Source organism: Asterias rubens, chromosome 4 (assembly GCF_902459465.1).
Source record: "Asterias rubens chromosome 4, eAstRub1.3, whole genome shotgun sequence".
Classification (NCBI taxonomy): Eukaryota; Metazoa; Echinodermata; class Asteroidea; order Forcipulatida; family Asteriidae; genus Asterias; species Asterias rubens.
The window spans coordinates 5,784,684-5,799,781 of record NC_047065.1 but is presented as its reverse complement, the minus strand read 5'-3'; the positions used below and the strand labels follow the sequence as shown (position 1 = coordinate 5,799,781).

At 38.6% G+C, this 15,098-nt stretch overlaps 1 protein-coding gene across 1 annotated transcript in view; it reads right to left on the bottom strand.

Annotated features, from left to right (window-relative positions):
• Window positions 1–1,152: 1,152 nt before the first annotated feature.
• LOC117289411 (GLIPR1-like protein 1) overlaps window positions 1,153–15,098 on the bottom strand; it is a 46,903-nt gene continuing 32,957 nt past the window's right edge. The window contains exons 3-9 of the mRNA XM_033770526.1: window positions 7,650–7,937; window positions 7,097–7,197; window positions 5,512–5,600; window positions 4,927–4,962; window positions 3,576–3,677; window positions 2,243–2,371; window positions 1,153–1,708 (exon numbers count right to left, since the gene is read on the bottom strand). Of these exons, the coding sequence (XP_033626417.1) occupies window positions 1,695–1,708; window positions 2,243–2,371; window positions 3,576–3,677; window positions 4,927–4,962; window positions 5,512–5,600; window positions 7,097–7,197; window positions 7,650–7,937 (759 nt within the window). The 3' untranslated portion in view covers window positions 1,153–1,694. The remainder of the gene's footprint in view (window positions 1,709–2,242; window positions 2,372–3,575; window positions 3,678–4,926; window positions 4,963–5,511; window positions 5,601–7,096; window positions 7,198–7,649; window positions 7,938–15,098) is intronic.

Genomic DNA, 15,098 nt, shown 5'->3' with positions numbered 1-15,098 from the left:
TCATTTTGCCAACCAAAACGTTAGTGCGCACGCGCTATGTGCAATTTACATATTTCTTTGGAAGGGTCTATCGTTATTGTCGACATAAAAGTACATGAATTGATTGATTGATAATTATAGGAGTTTTGTTCCAGGTGTTGCCTCCCTTGGTGTATCTCAACATATGCATAAAATACCAAACCTGTGAATTGTTTTAGCTCAATTGGTCATCGGGGTTGGGAGAAAATGATGATGAAAGAAAAAACACCCATTTATGTGCTTTCGGATAGGAATAAAAGACTTCTAGCTAGAAGTTGTTTACATTATTTTAGTGAGAAATTACCTCTATTTACAAAATCTATGCTACTTCAGAGTGAGTCGTTTCCCACAGTGTTTTGTACTGTCAACAGCTCTCCAGTGCTCGCTACCGAGTCAGTTTTTAAGTTAATATTTGTTATGAGTAATTACCAAACGTGTACCTTTTCTTTGAAGAAGGGGCGTAATAACACCACCACTCTGTTGGGTTTATTTTACCAGTAAGCTGCATAACGAATCCTTTGAAAATGTCTATTCAAACATTGAACTGCCTCACACAAAAAAGTGAAACTAGTTTATATGATCTGACATAATCTGTGACTACTCCCTCTTGTTAAAGACGCTATGTCAGATTTTTGGCCGATTTGACCCCAACAATTTGATTTAAAATTCAATAGGTATTTTGATGGGGGTCGAGAAAGTTAATAGCTTGTATTTGAGCCATTGCTCGAAAAAGTCCGCCAATTATTAGTAGCAGTGAAATAAAGTGCTCAAAATTAGTTTTTGTCGGGATCCCGACAATAATTACGTGACCAATTCTTAAGTGTTTTAAAAGGATCGTTTTAAATTTTTGTCATGGTTCCTGCCATTAAGTTAAAAATCAATTTTTTTATGTTTTTTTTTTTTGGGGGGGGGGGGGGGGGGGGTGGGGTGGGGTTGGGGGGGGGAGGGGGTATAGTGAGCGAGTCTTATTAAAATCCAAAAGTGTTTATAATGGGTGCGTTCTTTTAGCTTCCATGGGTCGACACGGTCTGCCCCGGTACGTTCGAATAGCTTTGACGGGGCTCACCCGGGTCAGCCCCCAGTGCCCTGCTTTGTGGAGTGGGTCACTTGGGGGTGACCTGAGATGCATGCCGTCACCACGAGAGGGCGAGTGTGATCGTTCGATTAGCGGGGTAGACCAAGGGAAGCTAAACGAACGCACCCAATGTACCCTATACAACCTTCCTATACTATTGACAATTGATCATTAATTTGGAAATCTAGATTCGCATAATATCCATAACATTGTGTACAATATTGACAAGTTTTGCTTACAAGTTGAGTTTATTAATATTGCGTAGAACGCAGACCTTTAAAACAATGTGCGTCCTGTGAATAAAATAAGTGAACTTCTTGATAATTAAGAAAATCACAGAGCCTCAACAAAAAATGTAATTTGCACCAATCATAAACCTGATACAAAGTCATATTAGTTGTGTTCATTTTATTTTTCATATATACATCTTGACGAATTACGACTTATGAAGATTGTTTCATCACAGAGTTTAGTTCATATCCCATATTCGTATCAATCTAAATGATGTCATGTGTGTTTGAGTTGAGTGTTAGGTGGACTGGCAGGGACCCGTCGTGAGTCGAGGCTGGCGGGCTGTCTGAACCGAATGATAATGGTATAATCACGGTGCTGTTCCTGTTATGACGAATGAGAAATAAACATCATTAAAATCTTCATATTAAAGGTGCGGTATACCTTTGGTTTTCGCAACCTTTCGATCGTTTTAAAGGCAGTGGACACTATTGGTAATACTCAAAATTATGGTTAGCATAAAACCTTAACAGAAATTGGGATAGCAAATGGTGTTTTTTTCTTTCATTATTATCTCGCAACTTCGACGACCAGTTGAGCCCACATGTTCACAGATTTTTTATTTGAATAATGTTGAGATACACCAAGTGAGGAGACTGGTCTTTGGCATGAATACCATTAGTGTCCAGTGTCTTTAATCGTATAGATGCTAGATGTACATAATAAATCCAGCCTTTGGAAATTTCATTTCAAAAGGTTGCGTTTTTGAGATATTGCCGAAAATCCGCAGTGATGTAACATAGGAATACACAATCTGAGAAACGTTACCGACAGTTACGCTTTTCAGATTCAAATTTTGTGGCATGAAAACTTATAATTGGGGGGGGGGGGGGGAATTGGTACAGGTGTAATACTTACTACAGCCGTAATCGCAGTTGGCCGGACATGTTGTCCGTTGCCAATCAGGCATCCTTTCGCAGGAGTCCGGGTCGTTTTGATCCGCACAAAAATCAAAGTTCAAATACTGCTGAGGATTCACACACACCTCTAAAAGTCAGATGAGAGACAGAGAAGATATGATAAGATAAGAATTTTATTCAGCAGGAAAAAAAGCTCATCTCTGCCATATATTTCAGTGAAACTGCAGACAGAAATCGCAGTCAATAAAACACACAAAAATAGCAAAATCAGAGCTCTAGAGAACGTGTCGCCATTGAACGGCGTCATATTTTATACTTTAGACTACACAAAATAAACCACACAAAACGCAATTAAAACCATCGAACAGGTCCTAGAAAGAATTGTCCTGCCTTAGGAGGGATTTGTAAATGTAGCTTTGTGGTTCAAGGGTATAAGTGGCTAATTAACGTCTCGACCAGCCTGCCCTATAGTCACCGTCAGGAGACTGAAGAGTTTGAGACGCGGCTCTTTTCAAGGATTCAGAGGTTTCAGTATGCTATTAAACTTGCGTCTGGTACCCAGAATGCCTAGTCAGTCAACATATAATAAGGATTGACTTGAGTGCGACTCGAACCAACGACCTCCGGATTAACGTGCCGTGATTCTCTGCATTCCCCCAACCTGTTCCGCACGCTGGAACACATTTTGATGGCGAGCGCGCACTGTACGGCTTGTTTGCTATAGTTGGTAACTATAATATGCTATGGGACCTCTCATTGGAGAACAGGACACCAAACCGCATGGGTTCAAGCCATACTGTAGTAATGTTTGTGCTGTTCAACACTCAAATCAACTATAAATACACCCAGTCAGTTTCCCTTGTGGTTTATATTGATAGCCATAATACTATTAAACAGCTTTATTTGTAAAAAAAAGGAATGTTGAAAGGCGCACTTAGACGAAATCATGTTAAAGGCAGTGGACACTATTGATAATTACTCAAAATATTTATTAGCATAAAACCTTACTTGGTAACGAGTAATGGGGAGCGTTTGATAGTAAAACTTCGAGAAAGAAGTAATTTTCCACCAATTTGATTTCGAGACCTCAAGTTTAGAATTTGAGGTCTCGAAAGCACTTCGTGTGACCATGGTGTTTTTTTTCTTTCATTATTATCTCGCAAGTTCGATGACTATAAATTTAGCTCAAATTTACACAGGTTTGTTATTTAATGCATAATGTTGAGAAAAACCCAAGTGAGAAGACTAGTCTTTGTCAATTACCAATAGTGTCCACTGTCTTTAACAATCATTTTGTAGACAGAGCACCTATACAGAAGAATTAAGTGTACCTTGGCAATCGGATCCGAGTCCGTACAAACAGTTACACGTACAGCTTTCTTCATCAATCACGCCCTCACCGATGCCAGGGTGGTGACACGTTTTCAGACAACCTTTCGGGATAAAAAGACCGATGATCTAGTAATTTATATGCAAGTAAATAATTCATAGATGAATGGTTTGAATCATAGGAGAGAATGTAGGGAAACAACATAATACAACGAATTACATTATGGTTTTCTTGTTGTTGATCCAAATTTGATAACAATATGATGGACTTAGACCTTCTATTAAGACTTGTTTTCATTATTAGGCCCAATTTTATAGTCTTTTTAAAGCCTGAGTTTGGAATGTTTGAAAGAAAGTTTAACATTGAAAAAAATTGAGGCAATCTCGGCCATTATCTCGTTGTTCCACAGTATTCTCTGTTCCAGTCAACATTGAGCGAGGAGGGGGAGACAATGTTTATTGTCAGTGGGAAGTGGCCAGGGAAAAGTTTTTGTAATGTTAAGAATGGCTGGCCCAAGCATTTGCCCGGGATTGTAGACCCCAAAGTGCTTTCGACGTCAACAGCAGGATTTTGTAATAATATTCCTTTGTGTTATTAATTGCTGTAAGTGTTGATGGTAAAATTTATTTCCTTTCTGAAAAGAAGATGTAATAACATATATATTCATTATTATCATTTTTTAAATTGACAACAAAAACTCCCTAAAAATGTTCGTAAATATTTCCGATGTACATGCACAAGTTCAAAGTTGCCCTGAAAACTAACCTGTTCAAGATGTATTTCTTAAATGCATATAGTTTTGATGCTTTCCATCGTTAATTTGTGTATGTTTTCCCTAATTGCTACTTTGCTTTTTTGATCTTTCATATTATATTTTAGTGTGTGCCCGGCCGTCGATTTCACAAAGGGTTAGGACTCGTCTTATCTCGAGTTAGGACGAGTTACTCGTCCTAACTTAGGATTAATCTTAAAGTCTGCATGATACAGTGCAGGGTTGGGACTCGTCCTAAGTCCTAAGATTAGTCTTAAGTTAGGAAGAGTTTTGTAAAATCGACGGCGGTATCGCTCGGCTTGGCCTGCACGTTCTCGTCATAGAGAGACCGGCTTTGGTGGGACTTTCTTTGGCTCAATGCTGCAGGTCTAGTCGTGGTTTCCGTCCTGGCTCTGTTTCCTTCCCATTGTTGTTGTTTTTAAATGGTGTTATTATTATTGTTTGTTTAGCATTCACTGGATATGTACATGTGTTTGTTTACATTGTCTCTGCTGCGCCTTGAACATCTGTAAAGTTTGATTTGGCGCATTACAAATACCTACTACTTTTATTATTATTATTAGAAACATAATATACATACCGCATTCTTCAGATGGGCGCCCATGGCAGGAAGGAACTAAATTGAACAAACAGATAATTGAAATAAAGTTATAAAGAATGAAAGGCAGTGGACATTTTTGGTAATTACTCAAAATCAATTTTGTTCGCATAAAACGAGCAAATGCCTGGAGATGGGCCAAGAAGTGGGTTAACCCTGAGTTAAAACCTCCACCTTTAACCATTTTCCGTATCAGCTTGACCCACAAAATGGTGGTCACCCGGGACCCGAATGATCTGGGTCAATTATGACCCGAGACTTTACAGTAAAGAGTGCAACCCTTTTACAGTTAAATGTCCGAACATATAGTTATTGCGATGTGTTTATGTACAAAGCCAATCATTAATTTTGAACAAGTTAGTCGATCATGGCAACACAATTAAAACCCCAGATTTCAATTTTGATAAAACTGCTTGAATTGAAATGTAATTCAACCTTGTCAGCAAACATTATTTAGGAAACAGTCGTAAGCTTGTATTATATATGTAGGTGGTGGTTGTGTCTATTTAAGCTAAATTAAATTGTGCGTGTTCCATTGAACTGGCACCTTTTTAAAAAGTTACTTACCGCATAAGTCTCGTTCACAAAACCCTGCCTCCGAACCACACTGGCTGCAAACTTCACCGACAGAATATGGGACATCGAATATACTTGCACTAAAATAAGAATGACGGAAACAAAAAACCTAAGTAAAGCTATGAGTTTTAAAGACACTGGACAATTGTGTATCTCAACAATATGCATACAATAACAAACCTGTGAAAATTTGAGCTCAATAGGTCGTCGAAGTTGCAAGATACTAATAAAAGAAAAATGTTCTTGTCGCACCATAGTCACACGAATTTATGTGCTTTCAGATGCTTGATATCGAGACCTCAAGTTCTAAATCTGAGGTCTCCAAATCAAATTCGTTGAAAATTACCTCTTTCTCGAAAACTACGTTACTTCAGAGGGAACTGTTTATCACAATATTTTATACTATCAACCTCTCCCCGTTACTCGTAACCAAGAAAGGTTTTATGATGATAATTAGTTTGAGTAATTACCAACAGTGTCCACTGCCTTAAATGTACATCTTTAATTTTTGTTTCAAGTTAAAACACAGGAGGATTTATTGGGGCAGTTTCCCCTCAAATTATGAGAAAGCAATAAACCTGCCCTTGATACTTTACGAGAGGGTATAGGTCTTCCTACAAATATGGAAGTGGTGACTGTTTCAGCTTTCCAAAAATCGTTAATAAACAAATGAAGGAAAAGTACACTCTTCATTTTTTGAATCGTTCGATTGTTGTCCTATTTTATATAGACGTAATACAAAGAAACTCACATGTGAAAATTGTATCCGTTTGTGAGATATCGCCGAAATCCGGATCGAGTAATATCAAAGCATGAATAATAATACCAAAAAGGAGTACGCACTCTGAGAAGTGTTACTGCAGTAACGCTTTTCAGAATCGGTAACGAGTAACAGGGAGGGAGAGGTTGATTGTATAAAACATTATGAGAAACGGCTCCCTCTCAAGTAACCTAGTTATTGAGAAAGAAGTAATTTTTCCACAAATTTGATTTCGAGACCTCAGAATTAGATTTTGAGAGGTCTCTAAATCAAGCATCTGAAAGCACACAACTTCGTGTGAAAAGGTTTTTTCTTCTTCCATGGTTATCTCGCAACTTCGTCCACCAATTGAGCTAAAATTTTCACTGGTTTCTTATTAAATGCATATGTTGAGATACACCAAGTGAGAAGACTGGTCCTTTGAAAATTGGCAATAGTGTTTAGTGTCTTTAATAGTGACCAAACGAACTACATTCCCTTCACTTGTATTGGTGCAACACACACGATGGACCAATAAGCAACCGTCATTGACCACTAGCCGAGAGTCCCCTTTAGAAGATGGGACCTCTGACGTCACTCGAAAACCATAACATGATTCGCACGCATACCGCCGGGCAAAACCTTTGTGTTTTGGCAGCCAGCTAGAAAGTATATATGCAATCTTACCACGACTACGTGTCTTTTTTAACCTGGCGAAACATGAAGTATACAGTGTTTTGTCAACAGAGGGCGGTTTGAATGTAAACATAGGTCACATCGTCTATACTATGACGTCTTGTGCATAAGTTCTAGTAGGTAAAACTACGAGTTACTTACGCTTTATCGTACAGGCAGACGAGCAGTTTGACACTTACACCATCTTGAACGCAGTAAGGATTCAAGCTGCACCCGACACTGCTTGCTTTCGACCAGATCATCTGTAAACCACAACAAAAACATTACCACTGACGAAAACACACATTCTCAAAATATGCATCCCTGTGGAGAAATCGTCCCTTTACTTATGATTTACTATTAGACTGTGTACACAAAATTCCTTGTGGACCACCCCGGCTTTTCCTATGAGCTGTTTTTTTTTTGGGTGGGGGGGGGGGGTACGAATGTGTAATGTCTCTGGTAAAACCAAAATCATAGTTTTGTTTCGTAGTAACCGATCTTTGACACTGCCTTTAAGAATATGAAAAGAAAATCTCAAAAAATTCCCTTACGTGAAATGTAGCACACAAACACAAGGTTAAGCAAACATAAATATTGTAGGCCACAGAATTTACGATATGCAGAATTAATTGATCAACTTTTTAAATGATTATAGCAATTTGGGCTTTCTGTAATCAGTGTTTATGAACTGGAACAAAGAGGGCGCTATTACCTGCAAAAACGCGTCACAATTCTGACCCGACGCACACATCTGGAATTTGTAGTTAAAATGAGTTTCTTGCGAGCTCCACCCTTCGACCATCTGCCGGATGTTTCCATACGGGCTGACGGCGACGTTCTTTCCGTTCCCCATGCTCACAAGGTCGTCGTAGAAAATGGCGGTTGAATCGCCCCCTAGAGATGTCGATGAGCTCATGTAGTCGTAACCCGTCTCCACACCGCTGAGACTCTCACACGTTGCCATGGAAGCGGCGTCTGTTGCCAACCCTTCGTCCCATCGCTAGAACAAAAAAAAAAGATGTTTGGAAATTCCGTTGCAGTGAAAAATAAATGTTGCGTCCTGATGCGGGAGCAAGTTGTTAATTAATTGAGTCACAGAGAAAACAAAACAAAACAAAACAATGGAAAACATACAATGCAATGGCGTTTTTTGTTGTTGTTGTCGCCGTTATCGGCGCTGTTGTTGATGTTTTGTTGTGTTGACAGTTGTACATCTCGTGCCCGTTCTTCACATTGACATTGACATCTTTTTCTCTTATATCGTTGCGGTACCCGCTGCCTAAACATAGGATTCGAACTGCCTCCAGCTGCCGGGCAACCTCGGTAGTCTAGTTGGTAAGAAACTGCTCTAGAATTGCAAGGGTCGTGGGTTCGAATCCCACCCGAGTAACATGCCTGTGATATTTTTTCACAGGACTCGGGAAAGTACTGAGTATACAGTGCTAACACACATCGGTGTATAAAAAAAAATAAATAAAAAATAAATAAAAAAATAAAATTCTTTATCCCCGATGCAAATTTAACATCTCTTATCTTTTTCTTTATGAGAATTCGCCTGACATCATTTCAAGGTGCGGGCTGTCACAAATAATGACCCATTGCCACATACTTCCTGTGACTTCACATTCCACATGCATGGGTATCACCAATGCCCCACGAGGAGATGGCAGAATACATTACATCCCAACTTTTTACGAAGCAATAATTATGGTTAAAATGCATTGCTCAAGGGCACAAGTTAGTGTCGTGACCGGGATTCGAACCCACATTCTGTTGCTTATACCATGCGGCAACGACACGCCAAATATTATACTTTGATTTAAATCTATTATACATGTAAAGTTAATGGTTGTTAAAGTTTTTGACGTGTGGTGCAGTCAGCTCTTCGCACATTCGCCCGAAGGCATCGACACAGACGTTTGAATGGACATACCTAATGTGGCCCTTTAAAGACACTGGACACTATTGGTAACTGTCACAGCAGCCTTCTCACTTGGTGTATCTCAACATAATGCATAAAATAACAAACCTGTGAACATTTTAGCTCAATTGGTCGTCGAAGTTGCGACATGATAATGAAAGCATAGACACCCTTGCCACACGAAATTATGTGCTTTCAGATGCTTGATTTCGAGACCTTAAAATCTAATTCTGAGGTCTCGAAATCAAAACTCGTGGAAAATTACTATTAAACTATGTTAATTCAGAGGGAGCCGTTTCTCACAATGTTTTACACATCAACAGCTCCCGACCCCGTAAACAAGTAGGTTTCTATGCTAATAATTATTTTGAGTAATTACCAATAGTGTCCACTGCCTTTAAAAGTATAGTCTCGTTTTATAAAAGGAACCTGATCTACATCTGTACCCCCAGACATTAATCCCCATTACATACATGCCTAGTGCCTCTTGCGTTACCTCTTATACATTAACAAACTATCTAGAAGATTGGACAGACGTGTTCATAAAATGCGACACCGTACTTAAATATTGGCAAACGTGCAGGACGAACTATGAATATAATGTAAATATAAAAGGTCATCGTCATGCTAAAACAAAATAAGTAAATAGAGATATGAGGATGAGAGAAAAACACATTTTGTAACTGGCATGAACAAGTTCATAGCACAACATGCACGCGGTAAGTTTTAACTGCTTGCGACCACGCATTTGTGGTAAAAAATGTACCTTTGTCACGGACCCTTGTCGTCGACTAAGAAAAAGACTATACCGTACCCGATGCGTGCACGTATAGCTAACAGTGTCTTGTAGAAAATAAAACCCGAGAGAAATTGAAGTATGAATAATGAAATTAGAGCATGCCCTTAATTGATACTGGCCGCATAGCAGCAGATATTGGTATAAAGGAATCGTCTTTCGAAATTGAAGTCAGTGAATCAGTATTAATTGCTGTTTAAAATGTCGTAATAAAAACCCTTGCGGCAAATCTGCGTGATCATGTTAAACACATTAGGTTATTTTCTAAGAGAGTTAAGAAGTTTTGGTTAAAAAAGGGCTTTGTGTAATCTGGTGCCTGTGGTATAATGCAGCGTGTTGTTTGGAAAGGTCATAACTTAAAGGATTTGGGTACTTTTTGTAACACAAAACACAATGTCCACAGATTTACTTTAAACTAACACCGTTTGAAGATAATAAGAGTAGAAAGCTTCCCTGAATATTTCAGATGCTGTGGTGCTGTAGATTTTGAGAAATGAGTAAAACATTTCGTGAAAATACGTTTTTACATGCTAAAATAATTTTCGTCTCATGATCAGTGAGACGAAAATTATTTTAATTACATTGTTTTACTCATTTCTAAAAAAATACAGCACCTCAGCAAGTAACATTTTTAGGGAAGCTTTCTACTATCATTATCTTCAAACTGTGTAAGTTTAATGTAAATCTGTGGACATTGTGTTTTTCGTCCCCCAAAAAGTACATAGACCCTTTCAGATGTGTTATATGCAAATGAAATATTTCTCACTATTGGCACACACTGCTGAGGCGTGTTAGAGCAAATTTTCTACTGCTCGATCGAGGCTGCATGGTTCTCCACTGTACAATTTTATTTCATGTCACAGTAATGCGTCGACACTGGTTCACGCTTCATGGTCTCCATGTTGGCCGATTAACACTACTAATTATAGCGTGGATAATTAAGTAAAATTAATTTGCATCGACGAGCAAGTTGCTATTTTTTTTTATTGGACGCAACAACTTTGACTCCACAAGAATCAACTGGAATAATTGTTAGATTACTGTCAATTGTAATTAACCGCCTTTCATTTTAGTTATAGGCCAACCGTTTAATTCATTTGTGAATAGCACTTGAACTATTTCTCTGGAATATTAGTTACTCTCAATGATAAACCTTTATCATGGTGTAGTCGCTTAACTTTCTCACATTCAAAACACCGAGTCAAACCGTGGATCGAAGTGGAAAAAGACTGGTTCCCTTTTGTACTCCAATTACTGTTGTTGGATACAAGGAACATGACCAATATGGCGGCAGCATGATAGGTGTCTAATTACAAGTGTTCACAATCAAAAAGGAAATCGACTTCTTGCTTAATATTCCGTACTCGGGACACATCCAAGAAGGTTGGGGGGGGGTAAGTTTATTCAGTACTTCCACTGCTGTCGACGCCTTTCTAAAGAAATTCCTTTTTATAGGTTTGGTCTGTGTATTTCCGCAAAAGTTAATTAAGTTTCATTAGTAGACGCTTTCAAAGTATTTCATGTTCCACAGTTTCAGTCGAGCTATATAGGCCCTATATAGTGTTTCCTTTTGAGCTACGATTCAGTCGAGCTATAGTCCCTATATAGTGTTTCCTTTTGAGCTACGATTGCAATCAAACTCGTTTTTTTGAGCAAACATGATTTTGTTTTTCTCATTCATTCATTTTTTGCACATTCAATACCACATTTTCACCATTCCTCGGTTGAATTGTCTTCTTCCTATTCACAGACGATGGAATTGAGTGGTTGACCGGCCTCTTCGCTGCTTTTGCAAAGTTGAATAATCTTTGCGACCATAATGGTCTATTATATTTGAAAAAAAAAATAACAAAAATTGCGGAACTATTCAAATTGAAGAACTCAATTGGCTGTTGAATGCTGATACAACAGGGCATAAATTTCAAATGAAATGAATACGAAAGTGAGTGTTACATTCATACATTTTTTTGCTCAAATTGAGCCTAGAAAACCGATTATTCTCCGTTTTGTTAAAAAATAACTTACGCCTTCTTCTATCCAGTGGCAATAACCATTGCTTCGATACCTTATTGAGTATTATTATGGTGCGGCCATCTTGCTTTCCTTCTACTCAACACAACGTAACCAAACAGAGGTTGGAAGGAAATAGTCTGGTTCCTTTCATGGTGTGAGAATTAGAACTGCCACTGTCAATGTTGTATGCAGGGTACCTGACCCAACATTATGAAAACGATCCGCTGGTACAATGAACTTAAACTCTTTGTGCTTATGGTTGTCTTTATCGGGTGTTCAGTGACTCCCCTCCCGGATCAAATTATGGATCTGCATCCGCAGCAACCGGCACTGGATGATGATCTGAGTTGTTCTGAAATAAAAAGCTTTTAGTTTTAATATAGATTACATTCACCTGCAACAGTGGACCTCGTATTGTCCCTCTTCTGTTTAAACTTTTTTTTTGCAACAGCTCCCATTGGTTTTGTATACGTTTTCCACCTGTGGACCTGTCCCGAACCGTGGACCATAATATTGTCCTCTTTTGTTATAGGTCCCCGGTTTCAATATGTGTGACTATAAAACTCACACAAACACACAAAATAAATACGCACACCCTGCAAAAAAAAAAGGGGGGTGGTAGATTGAATAATAAAAAAAAAAAAAAAAAAAAAAGGAGAAATGATAACATACAGAGTGTCTCTATAATTGTGGTTATCTTTTCTATCATATCAACCCAATCTCCCCCTATAACGATCGTTTTATTTTTTAAAGACGAAAGTCAAACTAGAAATAGCCTGGGTAAAGACACAAGTACGCCCTCGCTCTCATATTGACACATGATATACCGAGATGTTCAGATGTTTGTTCGTCCCTTAATAAAGTAATCAAAAGATACTCCCAAAAGAAAACACGAGACTTAACGGAAGACAACTGCAATGTGATCTGAAAGGGAACGACATCAGATACAAAACACATAGCCCAAGGCTAGATAGATACTAAAATCCCTGTATCAATGCCCTTCGATAACTGCAGTTGTCCTCATTTTGAAGACGGAGGAAGAAAAACCGAGTAGGAGAAAATGGAGTGCAGTATAGAGGGAGGATTTCCCGCATAAAATCGCTGATCACACCGCGCGTGACTTCCCAACGAGCGCCTATCTCTCGCTCTCTCTCTCTCAACGCTAATCTTTCATGTCATATCGATATTGGGTGTTGATATCGCAGTGCAGGTCAGTGGGATGAAATCTAACGCTCGAGACCCCGCAAGTATCTTCTTTTGATTCTGTGTTTACCCTTCACACACCGCCTACGAGTGTTGTCCATCGATGACTCCGTCAGCGTTTTTTTTTTTACCGCAACCTGTGGGGAGATCGGATTTCAAATACTCTTTTTGAGTCCCTCCTTACAAGAAGAATCGTCCAAGTGACAAAATCAGCCTCGAATATTTTTTAGATACGTTAAAGGCAGTAGACACTATTGGTAATTACTCAAAATAATTATTGGCATAAAACCTTTCTTGGTGACGAGTATTGGGGAGAGGTTGAATGTATAAAACATTGTGAGAAACGGCTCCCTCTGAAGTGCCATAGTTTTCGAGAAAGAAGAAATTGTCCACGAGTTTGATTTCGAGACCTCAAATTTAGAACTTGAGGTCTCGAAATCAACCATATGTAAACGCACACAACTTCGTGTGACAAGGGTGTTTTTTCTTTCATTATTTTCTCGCAACTTCAATGACCGATTGAGCTCAAATTTTCACAGGTTTGTTATTTTATGCATATTTTGATATACACCAATTGCGAAGGCTAGTCTTTGACAATTACCAATAGTGTCCACTGGCTTTAAAGACACTGGACACTATTGGTAATATTGTCAAAGACCACTCTTCTCGTCACTTGGTGTATCTCAACAAATGCAAAAAAATAACAAACCTGTGAACATTTGAGCTCAATTTGTCGTCGAAGTTGCGAGATAATAATGAAAGAAAAAAACACCCTTGTCACACGAAGTTGTGAGCTTTCGGATGTCTGATTTCGAGATCTCAAATTCTAAATCTGAAGTCTCGAAATCAAATTTATGGAAAATCACTTCTTCTCGAAAACTAAGTTACTTCAGAATGACCCGTTTCTCACAATGTTTTATACTATAAACAGCTCCCCATTAATACTCTTTACCAAGTAATGTTTTATGCAAATCATTCTTTTGATTAGTTACCAATAGTGTCCACTGCCTTTAAACTACAGAGTACAGCCAAAATGTCTCACCGAAGGCTTTGAATCAAAGACACTGGACACTATTGGTAATTGTCAAAGACCAGTCTTTGACAATTTGACAACTAAAGAGGGAGCTGTTTCTCACAAAGTTGTATACTATCAACCTCTCCCCATTACTCGTTACCAAGTAAGGTTTTGTCCTTATAATTATGTTGAGTAATTACTAATAGTGTCCACTGCCTTTAATCAATTCATATGTATATCCTCGAGGTAGGAATTGATCCTATTATGGTACAAATGGTATCCACCCATTCCGTCGATTAGTTCTTTTTGCCAAAGATGAGTTTATGTTACAGACCTGGGCCCAATTTCATGGCTCTGCTTACCGCCGAATTCTGCGCTTACGATCGCGATTCCCCGCTTACGTGCAAGCGCCGAATTTCTACGCTAGCCTTGTAAGCGTAGAATGCCTAGTAACGTGAAGTACGCACGCGCAGAAGCCCAAATTCGCCGCAAACACGTGAAATACGCTTGCCGTAAGCACAGAATTCCCTGCTTCCGTAAGCGCCGATTCTGTGCTTACGGTAAGCAGAGCCATGACATTGGGCCCTGATCATTTGGTTATCATCGGATCCAGCCGATGATAACGAACAAATTTGTAAGATGGTACAACTTTGTGCCATCTTTGTTACAAAATATCTAGGTAATTTTAAGAACTTAAATTAGGATTAAGAACTTAAATTAGATAAAAGTAGAACAGAAGTTCACGTGAGTTAATTAAGCGCAAAGTATATTAATTGGTCACTTGCAGGCATCATCATTGGAGAAAGTAGGTCTTTATTTTCTACTTGATAGGGTCACACATACAGATCTTAATAACCAAGAGTGCTCGCATCCTGTTAAAATAAATACTTTCTGGTACCATCTCAACGAACAAGAATTGTTTCGCACCAAGTAAAATAAATTAAGCAAGTTAGCTTACTGTGTGTTAGAATACACAGATAAGCAATTGCAATCTCCTTTAAAGGCAGTGGACACTATTGATAACTACTCAAAACAATTATTAGCATAACACCTTACTTGGAAACGAGTAATGGGGAGCTATTGATATTACACATTGTGAGAAACGGCTCTCTCTGAAGTAGCGTAGTTTTCGAGAAAAAGTATTTTCCATGAATTTGATTTCGAGACCTCAGATTTAGAATTTTGAGGTCTCGAAGTCAATAATCTGAAAGCA